At 42.1% G+C, this 23,501-nt stretch overlaps 1 protein-coding gene across 3 annotated transcripts; it reads right to left on the bottom strand.

The window, feature by feature from the left end:
- Nucleotides 1-3,788: 3,788 nt before the first annotated feature.
- LOC120027134 (heterogeneous nuclear ribonucleoprotein R-like) lies at nt 3,789-22,746 on the bottom strand. Of its 3 annotated transcripts, none has more exons than XM_038971985.1 (11): nt 22,659-22,746; nt 21,599-21,767; nt 21,352-21,470; nt 21,089-21,196; nt 7,510-7,623; nt 7,130-7,306; nt 6,056-6,191; nt 5,744-5,949; nt 5,479-5,628; nt 5,262-5,383; nt 3,789-5,165 (listed from the first exon to the last, which is right to left on the bottom strand). In XM_038971985.1, exons 2-11 carry the CDS (start codon nt 21,762-21,764, stop codon nt 4,556-4,558), a joined length of 1,908 nt encoding a protein of 635 aa, XP_038827913.1. In that variant the 5' UTR covers nt 21,765-21,767; nt 22,659-22,746; the 3' UTR covers nt 3,789-4,555. The 3 variants fall into 3 exon arrangements, with proteins under 3 accessions (XP_038827913.1, XP_038827911.1, XP_038827912.1); XM_038971983.1 differs by having other exon boundaries at nt 22,554-22,706; XM_038971984.1 differs by having other exon boundaries at nt 22,655-22,695.
- Between the last annotated feature and the right edge of the window lie 755 nt (nt 22,747-23,501).

Below are 23,501 nucleotides of genomic sequence, written 5' to 3' on the forward strand. Positions count from 1 at the left end.
TTCACGGTAGGAACCACACATACGGAGATCATCTGTTCACCTACTCTGCGTCTCACAAAGACACGGTGGTTGGAACCAAAAATCTAAAATTTGGACCCATTAAACCAAAGGACAGATTTCCACCGGTCTAATGTCCATTGGTCATGTTTCTTGGCCCAAGCAAGTGTCTTCTTATTATTGGCGTCCTTTAGTAGTGGTTTCTTTGCAGCAATTCGACCATGAAGGCCTGATTCATGCAGTCTCATCTGAACAGTTGATGTTGAGATGTGTGCTACTTGAACTCTGTTAAGACTTTATTTGGGCTGCAATCTTAGGTGCCGTTAATTGCCGATTTCTGAGGCTGGTAACTCTAATGAACATATTCTCTGCAGCAGAGGTAACTCTGGGTCTTCCTTTCCTGTGTCGGTCCTCATGAGAGCAAGATTCATCATAGGGCTTGATGGTTTTTGCGACTGCACTTGAAGAAACTTTCAAAGTTCTTGAAATTTTCTGGATTGACTGACCTTCATGTCTTAAAGTAATGGACTGTTGTTTCTCTTTGCTTATTTGAGCTGTTCTTGCTATAATATGGACTTGGTCTTTTACCAAATAGGGCCATCTTCTGTATACCAACCCTACCTTGTCACAACTGATTGGCTCAAACGCATTAAGAAATTCCACAAATTAACAAGGCCCACCTGTTAATTGAAATGCATTCCAGGTGACTACCTCACAAAGCTGGTTGAGAGAATCCTAAGAGTGTACCAAGCTGTCATCAAGGCAAATTTGTTTTAACTAGGCAAATCACTTAAGAACAAATTCTTATTTACAATGACGGCCTATAATAATCATGCCATTTAATCAGCTTCTTGATATGCCACACCGGTCAGATGGATTATCTTGGCAAAGGAGAAATCATCACTAACAGGGATGTAAACACATTTGTGCACAACATTTGTGAGAAATAAGCTTTTTGTGCATATGGAAAATGGGATCTTATTTCAGTTAATGAAAAATGGGACACACACACAGTCCAACTTTCCCCTCATATTTTATTGTCTCTTGCTGGTGTCCAGCAGGCTGTCTTCATGGTATCTGGTGGAGGAGCCACAGCGGCGACAGTGCCTGCCCCTTCTGCCCCGGACAGCTCGCTTGGCCTCCTCCAGGGCCTCCAGGCACTGACTGGCCTCCCTCACCCTTGCTGCCAGGCTCTCCTTAAGTTCCAGGCCTTGATGTAGCTGCTTAGACAGGGCATCTGCCTCCGACCACTCCTGGATAGGGATGTGGACACATCAAAACATTAATGACCAGAATAAATCCACAGATTAAACAGTGTCAATACAAAAAAAATATTTATAAAAATTAAAGATTTTATATTTTAGAAAATATTATTTTTTACCTTCCATTTCCGTATTTTTCTGTAAGCATGGTAGCCAGCAGCAGCTATGACAAAGACTAGCAGCAGAGGTGAGAGGTATGGGGACAGGAGATCAATGTAGTAGAGTAGCCTTGGAGTTTTTTCATCAGCCTGGGCTCGGAAATATGCCAGGAGTTCGTCAGGGGAGATGTCGATGCCCACTGTGGCCCAGGCTGGGAGTTTGGAGAAAATAACAGAGGTCTCCTTAGGAGGAGGGCTGGAAAAGGGCCACATAGAGAAAGCCATATCAAATATCAGACATTCCTGTGAAACATAGCATACGTTTGGCAACAACTCAATAGAGTCTTGAAAACAAAATCGGAATGCTAGGTTATCAATGGAATCCTATTGGAATATTCTATGCAAACGTCAGTGAATAACAATTATGACATCACATCTCAGAGCATCTTCAATGGATGTACCTCTTACACTGTAATATAAATGAAGGGCTCCAATTTCAAATGATAGATGTATAATACAGAACAAAATAGAAAAGGAACAAGACCTTACCCATAAATCCACTCCATCTCGAATGAGCCCAACCTAACTGGTCCACAGGAAGGGCAGGGTGAGGGCTAGCTTGAGGGAAGCTCCCCTACAGTCTGGTGACAGAAGCAACATATAAAACACAACTACTCTTATTAAATAGCATCCTTTAAAATCAGACATTAATACAAAGCTACATTGTGTACAACATGAATAAAATTTGCTGGTGCAATATATAAGGCACGTCAGTAAAACAAATAGACACTGCCCTCCTGTGGATTTAAAATGTAAAGACCAATTTCCAGGCACTGTCTTTTGTTCTGTCGCTTGCCCAGCAGTTGACTAAATTGTATTCTTCAAAGGCATTGGGATCAGTGTAGTTATCAATTACCACAGTAGTAACAGGTATCCATCATACAGAAAGCCAATGTCAGTTTAGAATTGCCCAATAAAACAAATATGCTTTGTTAGAGAAAATAAAAGGAATTCTAGACCTCCTTGCTTTCGTTAAGAAAGCTGCCTCTAGAGATGAAAGAATGTGACAGTGACAGCTGAAGCGATTATCACAACAGGGTGTAGCTAAGTGTATCCCAAATGGCACCCTATTCCCAATGTAGTGCACCGCGTTTGACCAGGGCCCTAGCGGTAGTTTGAAAGTAGCGCACCATATAGGGAATTGTCCAAGTGACAGGTGTTGGGGGTTTAGGCCGATCTCCTTTATAGAAAAGCCTCGAGTTGGACTGTCTGCTTTTGTCCATTTCCTTCTGTAGATTAACAAACTAATCTGCTTCTGAGTAAATGTGGCCAACTGGCTTTAATACTACTGTGACCTACCACTTCTTGGTCAATCACGATGACTAGGCTACATCCCAAGTAAGGGGGATGATAACTTCAAATCTGGAGAAAGTCATTTGTCTTCTATCTAGACTTACAATAACAATGCAATTATTTAGAAGCTTCATTACCCTAGTTTGAGGATGCAAGGATTGATGTGGTTGACACTGACAAAAATAATCAATTGAAATGTAGGCCTACGTCACTCACGGTAGTATATTAGTAACAACAATAACATGACTGTGGCTGGAAGTCCCCCCCCTTTGATTTTAGCAGCAGTTGTAGGTGAGGAGAGACAGTACTCAACTAGCTCACCCGGGCCTTTTGTAAGGAACACCGTTCAGGGTGAGTTCTTTCCTCACTCAAGCGATGCCGCTCTCGCTTCACCACCTGGGTAAGTTGGAATAAAAGGACAAAAGATAAAACACAAATAATAATATAAATGAAACCAAAGGCATTTGCTCTTAGCATTTCTCTATGGAACAACAGCAGGGCTTGAAGGGTCATTGCTACAGCAGCAAAAGACAAAACATACAGCAGCAGCACAGACATTACTTTGATCATTTCTGAATCATTTTTATCCTTTGGAGGTTCCCAGTCTGTAATAAGAAATGACTGAATAATTGGCCCTCATGATGTTTGAGTGGAGGTGAGTTGCAACTGATCCAGTGCCTTCAGGGAAGGGGAATGTATTTGAATTCTCGGTTGTTCTGGTCTTCCTGTAGAGTCCAATGTAAATGATTGCGAGGTAGAAATTTCTGCATCGTTGTACAAAATGTACAACTCTTGTGTTCATTTTTATTTTATTTGTATACCTTTACCAGATCATAAGAGGGTGGCATATCCTGGAAAATAAAGGGTTATAATCCTTTTTTATTCAGTCATTCAAACATCATTTATGCTCTCTGTCATCCAGTCTTTCGGTATTTGACAATTTCATTTGGAATCTTTATTTATTCTTTGAGCAAAAAGCCGACAAAATCTCGTTCCAAATGTGAAATTTGAGGTAGGTTTAGGAGTAGACTCAAATACTGAATGACACCATTGAATTTGAAGGTATCTGACAATTGAATAATGCTCAACTGAGTTTTATTGAAACGGAACAAACGTAAAAGTTATAAATACAAACATCAGAACAAACTGCAATGGCTTTTAAGGTAAGCCAAACCAAACTAATGGGCAAGTTCAAAGAAAACATAGGAAGTTATATAATAATATCAGTTTTAAAAAACACAATTGATCTACCTCTAGAAATGCTTGACATACACTTAACATTACAAAACGTTCAATTTTTCTACTTCCTGTGGATTCTTTTCTCCATCACGGCAAAAAATGAATATGAAGCTCTAGCCATAAGCAATTATTTACAAGCAAGTCACTATGCCACTATTAGAAACCAGAAATAAGGGGAATACAGGTAGGGGATGGAGGGGCTTGGACACAAACTTTCCTGCAAGGCAAGATCATGATTTTAATGTCCTCAGACTTTTGAAAATGAATGTCCACATTTAAAATGCTCATTGTTGGCTTTAAAATAAACAAACAAAATGTTGGAAGGTAAAAGTGATGTGTGTTTTAAGACATTTGTCCCATGTAACCGTAAGAGTAAGAAATGATTCAGCAAAACGGTTACATTCACATCTTCAGGCCAAAATGCAATTCCAGCCAATCATGTGCCAATTCTGGGGGTGTCTGTCCATTTTTTTCTCTCAGTGAATTTTTTTTTCTCCGTGAGGGATGAAGAATAAAAAGTCAATCAAAAAAATTGCGCCAATCTCCTTATGTTTTCTCCCCCTGTACTTTTTGTTTTTATTTTGCCAAATACCTTTTTTGATGCGTCTACTTCCACGGCTGCCCATAAGAATCCTGTGAAAACTCCAGGGTGTCATTACTGTAACCATAGTTACCGGAATAGTCGGCCCCTTGCTGCAGGGGCTGCTGGGCGATGGGCTGGGACCCCCAGTTCTGCTGGTTGATCTGCCGGCGCTTGGAGTCAGGCTGGTTGAAGACATCCGCCTTCCTCTTCCCGCCCACATTACCCCCGCGGTTCCCCCTGGCTCCTCGGGTACCTCGGCCCCTCTGTGGTTGGAATGGTCCCCCACGGCCCCCTCCTCTGCCACCCCTGGGCCCGCCGATGGGTGGCCCTCTCTGGGCATAGCCCCCTCGGCCCCGTGGGGGTTGTGCTCCGCGGGTCCTGGGTGGCCCTCCCCTGCTGGGGCGGCTGCCACGGCCCCTCATGCTGTACACATCGTCGTAACCGTAGTACGGGTCCTCGTAACCCCCGCGGTAGTCGTGGTAGTCGTAGCCGTAGTAGTCATCGTAGTAGTCCTCGTAGCTGTAGTAGTCTGGGGGGTAGGCGGCGTAGCCACCGCCCCCTCTGCTACCACGGCCCCTGCCTCTACCTGGTGGAGGCATGCGTGGCGGTGGGTAGTAGTAATAGTCATCATACCTGCAGAATACAAGAATAACACATAATGTTCAACGTAATCCCAAGACAGGAGATCTACTCAGATATTAGTCAGGCACAGTCTCGCTGTGACCTCACCCTGGGTTTCTGGTGGTCTGGCGCTGAGCCTGCCTCTCTTTCCTTTTCTTGTCAGGGGGCTTGGCCAGGACTATCTCAATCTCCTCTCCCCCCAGCTCCTTCCCATTCATTTCTGCCATTGCCTGAGGAAAGCAGAAAATTTGTATCACACATACGAAGGTAAAACATTTTTTTAACTGAGAAAATAAGGACTATGTTTTTACTAAGGGTAACCCACCTTCACAGCTGCATCCCTGTCCTCAAAGTGAACAAAGGCGTAGTCTTTGAGCTTCTTCACCCGCTCCAGCTTTCCAAACGCAGAGAAGGTCTTCTCCAGTAGCTCCTCTGTGACCGGGGTGGCTAGCTTCCTGACAAACAGGACTTTCACCTGATGACACAAACATTAAAGTTCAACTCCATATTAATCTCAGTTTATGCAGAGAGAGGTCATTGTAAAATGAGAGAGTGAGTGTGGGAGAGCGAGTGAACAAGACATGACTTACCTTCGCCATGATATCCGGGTCGGGCTCAGCGACCGGGTCAGCCCACTCCACAGTGACCGGGTTCCCCCACACCTTCACCTTGCCGCTCATAAGGCGGCGGCGGGCCTGGGCTGCAGATTTGTGGTCCTCATACTCCAGGAAACAGAAGCCACGGTTCTTCTTCTTGTCGTCCGGCTGGTGGTAGAGGATCACTTCCTGAAGCCCCTCTGGAGGAAGAAGGAGACTGGCGTCACATGACTTATCTGACCAATGACAACCCACAGAACATAAAACAAATGTAAACCAAATTGGGGTGTCTGCACTTTCACTGACCTGTGACTTTGCCAAAGTCCTCCAATATGCTCTCTCTGGTCTTGTTCTTTGGGATTGATCCAACAAACAGGCGGTTGTTTGCTACAGATATGCACACTCCAAGGTATTTCCCAGACCGGATTTCATAGTTATCACACTGAAAACAAGAATCGAGGAAAGATGGCTTAAGATCTGTCATTTTATTGCGAGGAACTGCAGTTCTATCCGCTTTATTATTCAGTTTTGTCCGTGAGGAACTGCAGTTCCTCACAATAAAAATGACAGCTCTTAAGCCGTCAACACTTTGTTCAAAACTTTTATAAGCCATAAAATGTGCATTCTCCCTACTTCCACTCACGCTGCAATTAATGAGTATAGCAAAGTGTTCCGTTATTATTAGCAGCTTGTCATTTTTAATAGAGGAATATTACACTCTGGTCATCGGAGTAATAACATGAATTGGTGCATGAGACAGAAATAGTGCAGTGTGACTTGAGTTTTGTCATCAGCTGAAAGACTCCCCTTTTCTCAGCAGAGGGAGGGAGAGCAGAGGGACACGAGTCAGGTGAGAGGCAACCTCACCGCTGCTCGCCCCCCCCCTCAGACTGATGCAGGCCATCAGTCTAGTAAAAAAAAAAAAAAAAAGTAACACAACAAATGATCTATTAGCAGTGTGATCATATGTCATTTTTTCAAATATAATTATTAAATGGTCTGAGAAGAACAACATTGGCAGGGCAATTCAAGCATAGTCAATATGCAGTGATAATGTATTGGGCCTATAGCCTACTGCACAAATATAATTGCGGAAGAACTGTTTAATTGGTTAATGTAACGTTGCATAGGCTTACGTTTTCTAAGTCATGAAAAAAAAAAAATCTGAACGGTAGATCTCAGATTGCATTTTGACTCAGAAAGTGATCTGGACTCAGAAAAGGTTGGTAACCACTGCCCTAGACTAAAAAAAGCACACTCAATGGAGATTCTCTATTGAAAGTGATTTTTAGTCAAGGACTATGCTTCATCTGCGTTTGGGAAACAAGCCACTTGGTTCTTAGAAGGTGAAGTAAGACTTGACTGACTGCAGGGACTTACAAGTTTCACCGCCTCAGCTGCTGCATCCTTGCCGCAGAAGGTGATGAAGGCGTATCCCCGGTTCTGACCCGACAGGGGGTCCATCATTAGCCTCAGGTCCCAGATTGTTCCCGCCTTCTCAAACAGTGGCACCAGCTCGTCTTCATACAGATCTCTGGGGATCTTTCCCACAAACACCTGAAGGCAGAAAACAGAGCCTAGATCAGTGAGGGTTCCACAATGTAATCAGAGCAGCTCATGATACTTCAGCAGGGGAAGACTGCTGTAGTGCTGCTATAAAAGTCTGTTGCCATTCTTGGGGCCAAAGTCTTACAAACGCATCTCTTATCAGTCAAAGGCTTTGCCACAATGTTATAATGGTACATCTCGGCCAACTTTACCTCAGTTCCAATCCCAGGCTGTGCTCCCTGGAACACTTCCTCTGGTGGGGGCCCTCCATATTTCCTCTGTCCCGTGGTGACGTCCAAGGTGTATCCTGTCCGCTCCAACAGAGCCTGGGGAACATGTAGACGTCAGCATAACCAATACACAACATGAGGGAACACAACGTTTGAGGACGAAATTTCAACCACAGGATTGTCATCATGGTTTCCAATTTTCAACTTAAGACAAACCTTGTCATCAAATCTTCAACATAATATCCAAAATAAAAATAAAATAGGTTTGGCAGCACCTCCTATGGGAGAATTAGTCCATCTACAGCTATCCCATCTGGTCTCCCATCCAGGGTTTTAACCGAGCCCAGCCCTGCTTAGCTTTGATATTTATCATCGACTACTACCAATGTGCCAGGGTGAGAAAGATTGAGAGATGTCTTACCTAAATATATACATTTTTGCTATCGAAGCCATTTCAAAAGGGTAGGTTTAACAGAGGAAATGTAAGTATACTTTATATAAGTCACATATCAATGACACTATTTAGGCCTGTATAGCATTTGGGAAGTCATCAATAGCTATTGTGCTGCAACTTTAGACACTATTAGAAAAGTGTGTAAAATACCCTTCAAAACTTGAATTTGTCTTAATGCTTTTATAGATATTTCAGATAGTAGGATTAGGCTTTTGGTCGTTTGATTCACAACAGCAAGGAGGGATTTTTTCCCCCAGCCATGCATGCATCACTTCTGTCTTATAATGGTCATCTAAGGTTTGTTCAAATTTCTCATTAGATTTGTATATATCTTGCTATTGTGTTCTCTCGCACTCTCTCCAAAAACAACTTAAAACTTTGAGAATGCATGCTAAATTTCTCCTACTGCACTAAACTGAAAGTGGCTTAATAGGCCAAGTCCTAATACCAAATGGAGAAAAAATATATACAATTTGGGCTTTTATAACAAGACACCGGAGTGTCCGCTATAAGATGTAATTTAGCTATTAGCCCAGATCATCCGACATTCGAAAGAAGAAAAAAAATAGTTTGCACTGCTTTGGTAATACTCTTAGCTCTACCTACATTGTTCTCTTGCTTTGTGTAAATACAACATATGAGATATTCCCATTTGCTATAACCTATACGTAATTTACTCAGAATGTCAACCATGCACTTCCTTGCCTGATCCAATTCTGATTGGAGTAATAGTTTGGACAGTGATTTTTTACGTGTCCATTCTGAATTAAAAATGATATATATATACACACACACACATACATACACATTCATTCTGGTTGTCCAACCATTTACTTATTTCCTTGCCTCAGGCAAGCCTTAATGTCGAGCCCTGATTCACATTTCCAACTAAACCAAAAATAAAAGAGTAGGATTAAGACAGTGGCTCAGAATTAAACATCTCCTTAAAAAATGTTGATATTTGGTTGCGTGGTCAATAGTGCTGAGAGATATTTTCCATTCAACTAATTGACTGATGTCAGTTCACTTATTTGAATTCCATTTCTTTCGATCAATGCACATATTCCCACCTCAGTTTCTCTTGAGATAAATCAGATGTAGCCCTAACTGTGATATGTAGTAGGGAGTTTCCAACAGGCCAATATTCAACATAATTACCACTTGTCTGTGCTAAACTACCTACAATGACCATAATCCACTGCACGCCTACTTGTCCGGAGACCGAGAAGAGAGAATGCGTGATCGAGAGGGACGAAGTAGTTGCATCGCGAGGTAGCTCTACCTGAAAACACATGACTTAAGTGACTGATAGTCGGTAGGGTTGACTCCATTTAGTCGACAGGCGGTTGGGCGACTAAGATCATTTTAGTCGAGCAGTCGCAAATAAATAAAATATGGCACAGGAGACGCTGGTCTGAGTCACTCCTGTCTCAGTAGACTAATCCATTGGGGGGACTGCACACCAGCATCACAAGCAGTACATTTACCGTTAATTCATTTAATTTATAATCTACAACATTTGTTTGGTTACGGTCATTTATATTAATGCATTCAATATATTATTAGTATTTTACACTTCTCATTGTCGGTGTGGAATAAGTTTATTCCATTCCATTTACAAGTTGTCAATTTATTATTGTCTTTTATTTGTAACGCTCCTGCGAATGTTGAGTAAGGATGCGCACCTGATTATGCAGGCTACCTGGCCTGCTTGCAAATGTAGGGCTATAAATGTGCAGATCTGAAAGTATTTCTGATTGTCTTAACTCACCACCACTGTGGAGCTTCTCAAAGTAATTCTCTTCACCTGAAAACAGCAAGTAAGAAGTCTGTTTTTATATCCATTGAGAATGACAATAGTTCCTAAAAACGTTCATAACCACTCAGCGAAAAAAAAAAAAAAAGTCATGCTCTGATTCCGTGGAAATGTCAAAAATAGGCCTACCTGATTACTTCTTATGCCTCGCGCAAATAGCCTACAGCTGTGTCTGTCCAGAGCTCACTGGCGCTGGAAACTGAGGGACCAGACTATTTTACACAACGTTGCAAGTTTGCTAGCACGAGCTTCAGAACGGACCAAGTTGATACAATGTTTCCTAGACCCTTGGATACAGGCCATGCATAGCCAATTTGATTTAGAGGGTATATATATATATTTTTTTATTTAAATCATGATATTTTCTATCTGCAGGCTGCAATGACATTTTTGGCCGATACCAATATTCAATAATTTCCTTGCCAAAATAAACAATACCAATACTTTAAATTTTAGCAGCCTTAAGCATTCTAGTAGTTAAATAGTTGTAAATAAAAATTGTTTTTAACTGACTTGCCTAATTAAATAAAGGTTACACACACACACACAGACCAAAAAGTTATTTTGTTGGCATTTACATATGTCCCCAGTACCAGTAAAACATAATCAAAACCTATTTCTTTCACTTACTTGCTGTGCTGTCATTGTTCAATCGTTTCATTCTCAACCAGGATTTCTCATACTATGGAATCCATTTGGGTCTTTGCGTGTCAAATAATACTATTTGAGTGTCAAATAAGCTTGTTGACCAATCAGGACCTGAATATGACTGCATGTCACATAATAACTGAACGTGTTCATACATTTTTTGCGTAGTTACACATTACACTATCACTTGTACTTCATGTCACAATGATTTATCGATGCATATGCTATGATGCTGGTAAAGTTGTTTCGCGCACCTACAGTGCTGGTCATAAAAAAAGCTAGCTAGCTCAAGGATGCAAACAATGTTCTTCCCCAAAAACATAGCAAAACGATAGCTACTGAAACAAATTATAACTATATAGCTAGGTGTCATCTAAAATAACCCTAATTTATAAGACGGTTCTTATTTGATTAATGGTGATCGGACACATCTATGTGAAGCTAGCCACAATAAGGATTAGCCACAATAGTGGACTTTGCGGTTAGCATTCAAAATAGAAGTATGTCATTGACAGTGATGAAAATGAATAAAAATTGTAGAATTATGCCACAATTGGAATAGATCATGCTAAACGAGGTTGGAATGTTAAAAACAAAAAGTTAATAATTTAAAATCACACTGGATGTATTATACCTTAGAATTGCATTGGGGGCATACTTATCTCACTGTTCAGCCATACCTATGGATTGTGGATAGGGTTGCACATTTTGGGGAATACTCAGAGGTGGAAACTTTCCGTGGGAATATATGGGAATTAATATTAATAGCATTTAAAATGTAGATTTTTTACCATATCATATGGAGACAAACATTTTACCTTATAAGTAGACAATTGCAAATGATTAAATCCTTCCAATAGAAATAAAAATATTTTTAGTTACGAATTGAACTTGAATTAAATGAGTTGACTCTTCACATGGGATGATTTCACTGAACAACAAAAGGGAATATGATCCATTGCATCTCCAGGAGGACCAGAAGCTGTTGCTATCGATAAGGTGTCTGATTCATCATTGTCACCTCGAATAGAAGAGGAGACTTTTGTCAGAGGTTGCTTGTTGTGAGCGCCGAGGGAACTTTATGCACTTGGCCAGATGATTCTGCATCTTTTTTCATTCTTCACATATGATTTGGCACAGTATTTGCAAATGTACACAGTTTTTCCTTCTACATTAGCTGCAGTGAAATGTCTCCACAAATCAGATAGTGCCCGTGGCATTTTCCAGCAAATTTTTTTTTTTTTAACAATACAATGTACAGATAAATAGTTCAGCAGTTAGATTAAAACAACTCCTTTGTAAGATAAATGTTTTTAAATGAAACGTGTATGGAAACACTTAGCAGCCTCAAGCAAGCTAAAACCCACATGGTAGCAAAAAATAACTAGCAGAAATTGTTAACAAGTTAAAAATGATTTAAACTCACTTTGCTGTAGGCTACTATTTACTAGTTAACAAAAAAATCATGTCATATAAAATATATTCACCCCACCCAGTATTGTAATCAAAACTTACCAGAAAGCATGCAGTCCTTGGCTCAGACAGTGTAGTAGTGTGGGCTCAATAGCATCTCATAGTGTGTAAGATCTTTAGAATCAGCTGTACATGTGATGGAAGAGTGCACTGTGCATGCAGAGGGTTGCAATTTCACTGAATTGGGGATAGTTTAACTAAAACATGCCACAAGACCTAGAATTGCCTTGTGTATCCCACAAAAAAGGCTCACTTTTAAATGCTAACCTTTGATGAATTTAAGCAAAATCCCAGGCTTAACTTCCCATGGAAACTTTCCTGGAAAGTTTCTAAACCTTTGCAACCCTAATTGTGGATCAATGACATGGGGTATCGGTCTACTCAGTGACACCCAGAGAACATTAGTGTCGTAGCTCTTATTGCGGGACTCTAAAACAACTGAATTGAGCCACATTTGTCAACCTATGTGTATTGAACACTATTCCCAAGGAAAAACAATACTGCGTGGCTGTTAGGGAATCTGATAACGTTGGGGGGAAAATATATTGGGTATTGAGTAGACTGATCCCCAATCCCTAGGTAAAGCTGTACAGTGCAATATGAATGTCATTACACCAAATAGGCTGACTGGGAATGTGATTTCACACAGTCACACAATAAGAGCTACAATGTTAATATTTGCATAAACTCGTCAAAGTTGTGCTCTGTGGGTGTCACCGAGTGGACTGATACCCCATTTCATTGCTTCACATTCCAACCACGTTTGACATTATCTAGTCTAAATATGGCATGATTCCACCAATTGTAACCTTCTGCATCACTTGCAAAGAGGTACTTTTATTTTGAAGGCAAAACGCAAATTCCACGTGTGAAGCTAGCCACAACTCATAACCCAGTCTGGTCAAGCCTCACTAGTCAGATGAAGCTAGCTGGCTGCTTATAACAGCTTCGGGCAACAGGGGTAGCTATTTATTTTCATGAACTGAAGTTTAAGTTCAATATGCGAGCAACAACTGGCAACCTAGCTAATACTTACTCACAAGGATAACTAAATCATTGCCAAGAATAATGAAAATGACTGCAGTTTCTACTGGTCACTGTTTTCAGTCTGGTTGTATTGGGGCTAGCTAGGTACCAAGCTAAAGCTAGCTACCCCAGAAGCTACGGTCGAACAAATTATGCTTTATTACCAACACGGTATTGTAAACACATCATTCAAGGCCGGTGTTTGCAGACTTTTGTACAGCTTTGACAGTGCTACTGATAGTAGTGGTAGAACTGCGCCATTTGATAGTGATATTTAACATGCATTTTTTTGAAACGCAAAGACCCAAATGGCATTCCATAGTATGTTGTGAAGCTAATAGCAGTGACGCTATTACTGTGTAACTCCGGTTGGGCAACATGTGTACCGGTGCTCAACCAGTCAGCGAAGGTCAACATCACCCACGACAGAGAACAGTTGATTGTCAAGGGCAATGAATTCTATTATCTTGGCTTGAATGGATTTCGCCTTTGAGTTGTCTCACTGAAAAGTTTACTCTTTCAAATGACTGCTCGACTTGTTGACTGCTCGATCCACACAGCAGACATTGTGGGCTAGGTTAGGAATGCTGTTTTGCACCTGTAGCGCAACATTTTACATGGCGTCATTACATCATGTACCCACGTTATATAGGTATGCACGTCAGCTTTGACATCGGTTTTGCACTCGTTAAAATAGACATCGGGCCAATACCGACGTTGGCATTTTTAGCTAATGTCGGCCGATTCCGATATGTTCACTGGTATATCGTGCATCCCTAGTGCATGTCAGAATTGTTTAAATTTTTTATATAAATCGAACCGCCCTCAAAAAGCAATAATTGCTCAACACTAGTTGCCAACCAAACACAATTCAATATACTTTTGTAATACAGTAAACAGCCTAAAGTTAAGGCTCTTAAACCAATTTAACAGTATTTATTCAACCTTAAAATTAGTAAAACATCCATGGCCACTTTGAGGTTACTGTCACTAAATGTAATCATAGAAAGTGTGCATGTTAAGATAGCATGCAAAGGTGGCAGGTCTGGAGATCTTCACAATTGCTATAATAATCTGTGCAGAATCTTGAACAGCCTTGATCACTTGCACTATATACACTGCTCAAAAAAATAAAGGCAACACTTAAACACAATGTAACTCCAAGTCAATCACACTTCTGTGAAATCAAACTGTCCACTTAGGAAGCAACACTGATTGACAATAAATTTCACATGCTGTTGTGCAAATGGAATAGACAAAAGGTGGAAATTATAGGCAATTAGCAAGACACCCCCAATAAAGGAGTGGTTCTGCAGGTGGTGACCACAGACCACTTCTCAGTTCCTATGCTTCCTGGCTGATGTTTTGGTCACTTTTGAATGCTGGCGGTGCTTTCACTCTAGTGGTAGCATGAGAGGGAGTCTACAACCCACACAAGTGGCTCAGGTAGTGCAGCTCATCCAGGATGGCACATCAATGCGAGCTGTGGCAAGAAGGTTTGCTGTGTCTGTCAGCGTAGTGTCCAGAGCATGGAGGCGCTACCAGGAGACAGGCCAGTACATCAGGAGATGTGGAGGAGGCCGTAGGAGGGCAACAACCCAGCAGCAGGACCGCTACCTCCGCCTTTGTGCAAGGAGGAGCACTGCCAGAGCCCTGCAAAATGACCTCCAGCAGGCCACAAATTTACATTTACATTTAAGTCATTTAGCAGACGCTCTTATCCAGAGCGACTTACAAATTGGAAAGTTCATACATATTCATCCTGGTCCCCCCGTGGGAATTGAACCCACAACCCTGGCGTTGCAAGCGCCATGCTCTACCAACTGAGCCACACGGGACCACAGATCTTCCACAAATGTGCATGTGTCTGCTCAAACGGTCAGAAACAGACTCCATGAGGGTGGTATGAGGGCCCGACGTCCACAGGTGGGGGTTGTGCTTACAGCCAAACACCGTGCAGGACGTTTGGCATTTGCCAGAGAACACCAAGATTGGCAAATTCGCCACTGGCGCCCTGTGCTCTTCACAGATGAAAGCAGGTTCACACTGAGCACATGTGACAGACGTGACAGAGTCTGGAGACGCCGTGGAGAACGTTCTGCTGCCTGCAACATCCTCCAGCATGACCGGTTTGGCAGTGGGTCAGTCATGGTGTGGGGTGGCATTTCTTTGGGGGGCCGCACAGTCCTCCATGTGCTCGCCAGAGGTAGCCTGACTGCCATTAGGTACCGAGATGAGATCCTCAGACCCCTTGTGAGACCATATGCTGGTGCGGTTGGCCCTGGGTTCCTCCTAATGCAAGACCTCATGTGGCTGGAGTGTGTCAGCAGTTCCTGCAAGAGGAAGGCATTGATGCTATGGACTGGCCCGCCCGTTCCCCAGACCTGAATCCAATTGAGCACATCTGGGACATCATGTCTCGCTCCATCCACCAACGCCACGTTGCACCACAGACTGTCCAGGAGTTGGCGGATGCTTTAGTCCAGGTCTGGGAGGAGATCCCTCAGGAAACCATCCGCCACCTCATCAGGAGCATGCCCAGGCGTTGTAGGGAGGTCATACAGGCACGTGGAGGCCACACACACTACTGAGCCTCATTTTGACTTGTTTTAAGGACATTACATCGTTGGACCAGCCTGTAGTGTGGTTTTCCACTTTAATTTTGAGTGTGACTCCAAATCCAGACCTCCATGGGTTGATACATTTGATTTACATTGATCATTTTTGTGTGATTTTGTTGTCTGCACATTCAACTATGTAAAGAAAAAAGTATTTAATAAGAATATTTCATTCATTCAGATCTAGGATGTGTTATTTTAGTGTTCCCTTTATTTTTTTGAGCAGTATATATATATATATATATATATATATATATATATATATATATATATATATATACACACACACATACACTGAACAAAAATACAAAACACAACATGTAAAGTCTTGGTCCCATGTTTCATGAGCTGAAATAAAGATGAAATGTTCCATATGCACAAAAAGTTTATTTCTCACATTTTGTGCACAAATTTGCTTCCATCCCCATTTCTCCTTTGTCAAGATAATCCATCTACCTAACAGGTGTGGTATATCAAGAAGCATGAATATTACACAGGTGCACCTTGTGCTGGGGCCAATAAAAGGCCCCTCCAAAATGTGTAGTTGTGTCACAACACAATGCTACATGATGTCTCAAGTTGAGGGAGCATGCAATTGGCATGCTGATTGCAGGATTGTCCACCAGAACTTTTGCCAGATACTTTAATGTTCCTTTTTATACCATAAGCCACCTCCCAGTATTGTTTTAGATAATATGACACCACACCAGCCTACGTGTAACCGCGCCAGCCCACGTGTAACCACGACAGCCCAGGACCTCCACGTCTGGCTTCTTCACCCGCGGGATTGTCCGAGACCAGCCACTCGGACAGCTGATGAAACTGAGGAGTATTTCTATCTGTAATAAAGTCCTTTTGTGCAGAAAAATGTATTCGTATTGGCTGGGCCTGGCTCCCCAGTGTGTGAGCCTATGCCCTCCCAGGCCCACCCATGGCTCTGGCCAGTCAAGTGAAATCCATAAATTAGGTCTAATGAATTTGACTGATGAACTGATGAAAATAATCATGGCCTCTAAACCTTCAAGCTGCATACTGGACCTTATTCCAACTAAACTACTGAAAGAGCCGCTTCCTGTGCTTGGCCTCCTATGTTGAACATAATAAACGGCTCTCTATCCACCGGATGTGTACCAAACTCACTAAAAGTGGCAGTAATAAAGCCTCTTGAAAAAGCCAAACCTTGACCCCAAAAATATTTTAAAAACTATCAGCATATATCGAATCTTCCATTCCTCTCAAATTTTAGAAAAAGCTGTTGCCCAACAACTCACAGCCTTCCTGAAGACAAACAATGTATACGAAACGCTTCAGTCTGGTTTTAGACCCCATCATAACACTGAGACTGCACTTGTGAAGGTGGTAAATGACCTTTAAATGGCGTCAGACCGAGGCTCTGGATCAGTCCTCGTGCTCCTAGACCGTAGTGCTGCTTTTGATACCATCGATCACCACATTCTTTTGGAGAGATTGAAAACCCAAATTGATCTACACGGACAACTTCTGGCCTGGTTTAGATCTTATCTGTCGGAAAGATATCAGTTCGACTCTGGATGGTTTGTCCTCTGACAAATCAACTGTAAATTTCAGTGTTCCTCAAGGCTCCGTTGTAGGACCACTATTGTTTTCACTATATATTTTACCTCTTGGTGATGTCATTCAGAAACATAATGTTAACTTTCACTGCTATGTGGATGACACACAGCTGTACATTTCGGTGAAACCCCAAAATGTCCCTCCCTAGAAGCCGGTGTTTCAGACATAAGGAAGTGGATGGCGGCAAATGTTCTGCTTTTAAACTCGGACAAAACAGAGATGCTTGTTCTAGGTACCAAGAAACAAAGAGATCTTCTGTTAAATCTGACAATTAATCTTGATGGTTGTACAGTCGTCTCAAATAAAAAACTGAAGGACCTCGGCATTACTCTGGACCCTGATCTCTCTTTTGACGAACACATCAAGACTGTTTCAAGGACAGCTTTTTTCCATCTACGTAACATTGCAAAAATCTGAAACTTTGTCCAAAAATGATGCAGAAAAATGAATCCATGCTTTTGTCACTTCTAGGTTAGACTACTGCAATGCTCTACTTTCCGGCTAAAGCACCAAATAAACTTCAGTTAGTGCTAAACACGGCTGCTAGAATCTTGACTAGAACACAAAAATGTGATCATATTACCCCAGTGCTAGCCTCTCTACACTTGCTTCCTGTTAAGGCTGATTTCAAGGTTTTACTGCTAACCTACAAAGCGTTACATGGGCTTGCTCCTACCTATCTTTCCGATTTGGTCCTGCTGTACATACCTCCACGTACTCTACGATCACAAGACGCAGGCCTCCTTACTGTCCCTAGAATTTCTAAGCAAACAGCTGGATGCAGCGCTTTCTCCTATAGAGCTCCATTTTTATGGAATGGTCTGCCTACCCATGTGAAAGACGCAGACTCGGTCTCAACCTTTAAGTCTTTATTGAAGACTCATCTCTTCAGTAGGTCCTATGATTGAGTGTAGTCTGGCCCAGGAGTGTGAAGGTGAACGGAAGGGCACTGGCGCAATGAACCACCCTTGCTGTCTGCCTGGCTGGTTCCCCTCTATCCAATGGGATTCTCTGCCTCTAACCCTATTACAGGGGTTGAGTCACTGGCTTACTGGTGCTCTTCCATGCCGTCCCTATGAGGGGTGCGTCACTTGAGTGGGTTGAGTCACTGACGTGATCTTCCTGTCCGGGTTGGCGCCCCCCCCTTGGGTTCGTGCCGTGGGGGAGATCTTTGTGGGCTATACTTGGCCTTGTCTCAGGATGGTAAGTTGGTGGTTGAAGATATCCCTCTAGTGGTGTGGGGGCTGTGCTTTGGCAAAGTGGGTGGGGTTATATCCTGCCTGTTTGGCCCTGTTCGGGGATATCGTCGGACAGGGTCAGTGTCTCCCAAGCCCTCCTGTCTCAGCCTCTAGTATTTATGCTGCAGTAGTTTGTGTGTCGGGGGGCTAGGGTCAGTCTGTTATATCTGGAGTATTTCGCCTGTCTTATCCGGTGTCCTGTGTGAATTTAAGTATGCCCTCTCTAATTCTCTCTCTCTCCTGGAGGACCTGAGCCCTAGGACCATGTCTCAGGACAACCTACTTGATCAAAAGTATATGGACACCTGCTTGTCGAACATCTCATTCCAAAATCATGGGTATTAATATGGAGTTGCCCACCACCCTTTGCTGCTATAACAGACTTCACTGTTCTGGGAAGGCATTCCACTAGACATTGGAACATTGTTGCAGGGACTTGGTTCCATTCAGCCACAAGAGCATTAGTAAGGTCGGGCACGGATGTTGGGCGATTAGTCTGGCTCGCAGCCGGTGTTCCAATTCATCCAAAAGGTTTTCGATGGGGTTGAGCTCAGAGCTTTGTGCAGGACAGTCAAGTTCTTTCACAATGATCTCGGCAAACCATTTCTGTATGGACCTCGCTTTGTGTTCAGGGGCATTGTCATGTTGAAACAGGAAAGGGCTTTCCCCAAACTGTTGCCACAAAGTTGGAAGCACAGTATCGTCTAGAACGTCCAATGGCGGCGAACTTTACGCCACTGCAGCCGACACTTGCCATTGCACATGGTGATCTTAGGCTTGTGTGCGGCTGCTTGGCCATGGAAATCCATTTCATGAAGCTCCATACAAACAGTTAATGTGCTGACGTTGCTTCCAGACGCAGTTTGGAACTCGGTATTGAGTGTTGCAATCGAGGGCAGGCATTTTTTTATATATATATATTTTTTTTACATGCTTCAGCACTCGGCGGTCCTGTTCTGTGAGCTTGTGTGGTCTACCACTTTGCCGCTGAGCCGTTATTGCTCTTAGACATTTCCACTTCACAGCACTTTCCAATAACAGCACTTACAGTTGACCGGGGCAGCTCTAGCAAGGCAGAAATTTGATAAACTGATGTTGGAAAGGTGGTATCCTATGACAGTGGCACGTTAAAAGTCACTGAGCTCTTCAGTAAGGCCATTCTACTGCCACTGTTTGTCTATGGAGATTGCATGGCCGTGTGCTCGATGTTATACACCTGTCAGCAACGGGTGTGGCTGAAATAGCGGAATCCACTCATTTGAAGGGGCGTCCAAATACTTTTGTATATATATATATAGTGTATCTGCTGTTGTAAATGTCAGACTTCACTGTGAGGCACATCTGTCTAGGTTGAACATGGGGAGATTGTAGACTCCTAAATTGATAGTGTAGTTTGTTTAGGCAATTTTACAGCTAACTAGCTACTTCACATGCTGATATTGTCCATGGTATTGTTCACATGCTGATATTGTCTATGGTATTGTGAGTAGCTACATTTGCTTGCTAGCTAGCCAGCCCAGAGAGCATTGCTGATTTTGTTGTCGACTTGAACGGCAACAGATCTCCACAACAGTTTTTCATGTTGCTACCAACCTTTTTATAAACGCCAAAGTGAAACATTTGTTCACAAAAAAATAGTTTCCAGTGTTATTTAACACTGTAAATTAAAGGAATGAGTGATTTTAGGTGGATTTTTCCTTTAAGTTTAATTTGTGTCTTTCACTTTTTTACACCAGCTTCAAACAGCTGAAAATACTACATTTTTGGTTATGTAAAGTATATTTCACAGCGGTTTAGATGGTACGATTCTCTACACTATACTTTGTTTTGTCAAACAAATTAGGTATTAGAATTTCAGCAACCAGTAAATGGCAGAGCCATTAAGAATTGCTGTGCATTGACAAGCATATTTATCTCGAATAGAAAACTACAAGCCAACTAGGTAAATAGTTAAACTATTCTACTATGGGGTTGTCCGATTTTGCTTTAACATTACATGGCAAAAATAGTCGCACAGGGCAGGGTTTCACAAAAGCATCGTAGCACTAAGATCATCTTTCGTCCATTTAGGTTCAATGGAATTAAGATGTTAGTGCTACAACGCTTTTGGGAAACAGCCCTGGAAAGTTACATCTTGAGCAATAAGTATAGGCTTTAAATGACTTCGCCAGCAGCTACAGTGGCCCCATGTGGTAAAGCATGGCGCTTCCAACGCTAGGGTTGTGGGTTCAATTCCCACAGGGGACCAGTATTTTTTTTTTTTATGCACTCACTACTGTAAGTCGCTCTGGATATAGCATCTGCTAAATTACTAAAATGCAAAAGTACACTAGGCTACACACCGCTGTTTGAGTTGAGCGCTGCGCATTATAAACAATTAAATTCCCTTTATCTGAACATCAGTGTCAGCAACAATCATGCATTTCCGGTCAGTGCATACAGCGTATTTTTTTTTGATAATACATTTGGGAATTTATTTAACACAAAACAGACACGTTGGTCTATTAGGCTGTCATCACCAAACCTGCAATAAAAGTCTCTGGGGAGCTTGTCTACACTGATCTAAAAAATTATCTCTCCAAAATCCAAATTATGGAAATCCGTCACAGTGACGGAAAACTTTGTGTACGCACAGGAGTTACACAGCAGGTTATATTTAAGCAAATGAAACAACTTTCTAACCGTTGCATTTTACCTTGATCTTGGACTCGTCGGGACCCTTGGTGGATTCTTGTACTTTACTTCCCTGCTTTTCCCTCTGTCTGTACGTCTTCATGACTCCACAAAGGAAAGCACTTTTGTTCTGGAAAGCAAACCACGGGACAGATGATTCATGTATTGGTGTTATGAGCAGAGGAAAATGTATAGACCCCTCCATGTCAATTTCTTAGACTAATGCGTCATCATCCAAACTGACTTGTATTCATTCTCTTTCATTCCTCTCCCCTTGTAACTCACCTGCACATGGGACAGGTCACTTTCTTTGAACTGCAACAGTACAGACAGCGCTCCCTCTTCATTGAACTCCCGCAGAGCATCAATGGCCCTCTCATCCAGGTCAGCATACGCCACCAAGCCTGAGGGTACAAAACAGATTCCTAACATTACAACCTGGCCTTTCTCCACTTCATGGAACCTCAAGCAAGATCATCATGCTTCTTTGGAAAACAGATTAGACTCAGCCATTGTATGACCGATTCCCCACCAGTTGAGAATACGTTGTCGAGACTCTCGGCCACTTTCTGAGGCAGTCCAGCGTCGATGAGTGTCTGGTAGTTCTCTGTGTGCTCGCCTTCGGCAGTGACTTCCATAGGCTCCTCTTCCTCCCTCACCAGGGCAGAAGTACCGTTCACCTCGGCGGCAGCAGCCATTCTCTTGAGAGAAAGGGGAAAAGACAAGATAAGACAAAAACAAGATTTCAGTAAGAATGTTCCACATTAGAACATTTGCTTCAGGTGCCCTTTACAGATCAAGACTAACAACTTGTATGGTACATAAACTCTCCCTTTTATAAAATACATTGTGCACATTTTTTCCTACTGCAATAGTAACTTCATGTAATCTAGCTAAACCTCTGCAAGTATTGTAAATAGATCAACTAGCTAGTTCAGATTGGCTAAAATACTATAACTACACTAGAAAATCTGAACCATTCATTTTAATGCAGACAACCACGATGTCTGAAAAATGAAATACCTGGGGACAAGTGAACAGTAAGGTTATATCGGGAGCAAGCTAGTTTGTGAACTCCAACAGACAGTAAACAAAAACAATGACTATGCTAGCTAGCAAACATGTTCTTGTTGAAGCAAGCTTAGTTGGTGGTGTGTATTTCTTGTTAAACACCGTCCCGCCCCCTTCCAATAATAGCAAGATCAATTACTGCAGCTAGCTACAGTACATAACTAGATTTAGTTAGCTACATTGTTAAGACGAATTCGACTGAATTCACAATTTGGAACATTTACACCAAGCAAAATAAACGTTTAGCGTTAGAAATACGAGAATGTAAATTAAAATAACGTTAAGGTTCATACGCTTTGCCAAGAAAATAGCTAACAGGGCTAGCTAAGGCCTTGTTAGCATGCTGGACACCTTTCAGCATTCAAACAAACCACCCGCCAAAAGAGATGAAAAATGAATAATTAGCAAACGCTTACCTATCTTTTCTAGAAATATAACAGTATCGTTAAATGTATCTCAACAATGACCCAAAATAGATATGCACTATGGTCAATATTAATAATATGTTTGAGTCTACCCACGAGACAGTTTTCGAGACGGCCCAGTCGCTCGCACACCACTCGGCGACGAAGGAGTACGCCCCCACCTAACTACGTAGGGCCTCACAATCTTAACCAATCGAAGTGGTTAATCGCGGATTGACATTACTTTCCACCAATAAAAGTCCCATATTTCCAGACAGAACGTCTAGGGTTATTGTACATCAATGACTGTATCTATACATTCAAAATAAGCACATATTTGGATTTCGATACTGCACAATGCTTTGATTGAATTACAGTATAAACGTACTGAACGGAATGTGACAAATTCTGTGCAGTTTTTGGTACGAGGTCTTGGCGATGGAAATCAGATATGTGGAAGAGATGGGATTATTGTTATCATTGTTAGAACTGGTTCGGATTTGAGATTGGGCTGCCTGTCACGGCTAAATGTGTGCAGCTCACGCTTTGAGAATATTGCACACCTGAAATCAAATACTCATCTGTCATAATAAATGTTCCTGATTTCAAGATTAACATTCTACAGTGGTATTTAAAGTAATCACAAAAAACTCCCAATCAGAAAACAACTTTAGTGCTTTATTAATGCTTTGAATGTGACTCACATACAACCTCTTACAACAACTGCCTACGAGCATTTCATATTATTCTGTATAGAAATCAGAGACACTCCATTTAGTATGATATGTTACGTTTCGTATGGTATGTATTCATTTGTGGATGTCCATCACTCATTTCGTATGATATTGTAATGAAACAGCAGGGAGCAGGTCTCTTCTGACACCAATGTAATGAAACAGGCAGGGAGCAGGTCTCGAACCCTCGACCTCCTAGCCCGAGGTCCGGCGCGCTATCGACTGT

This window comes from Salvelinus namaycush, chromosome 32 (genome assembly GCF_016432855.1).
Source record: "Salvelinus namaycush isolate Seneca chromosome 32, SaNama_1.0, whole genome shotgun sequence".
Classification (NCBI taxonomy): Eukaryota; Metazoa; Chordata; class Actinopteri; order Salmoniformes; family Salmonidae; genus Salvelinus; species Salvelinus namaycush.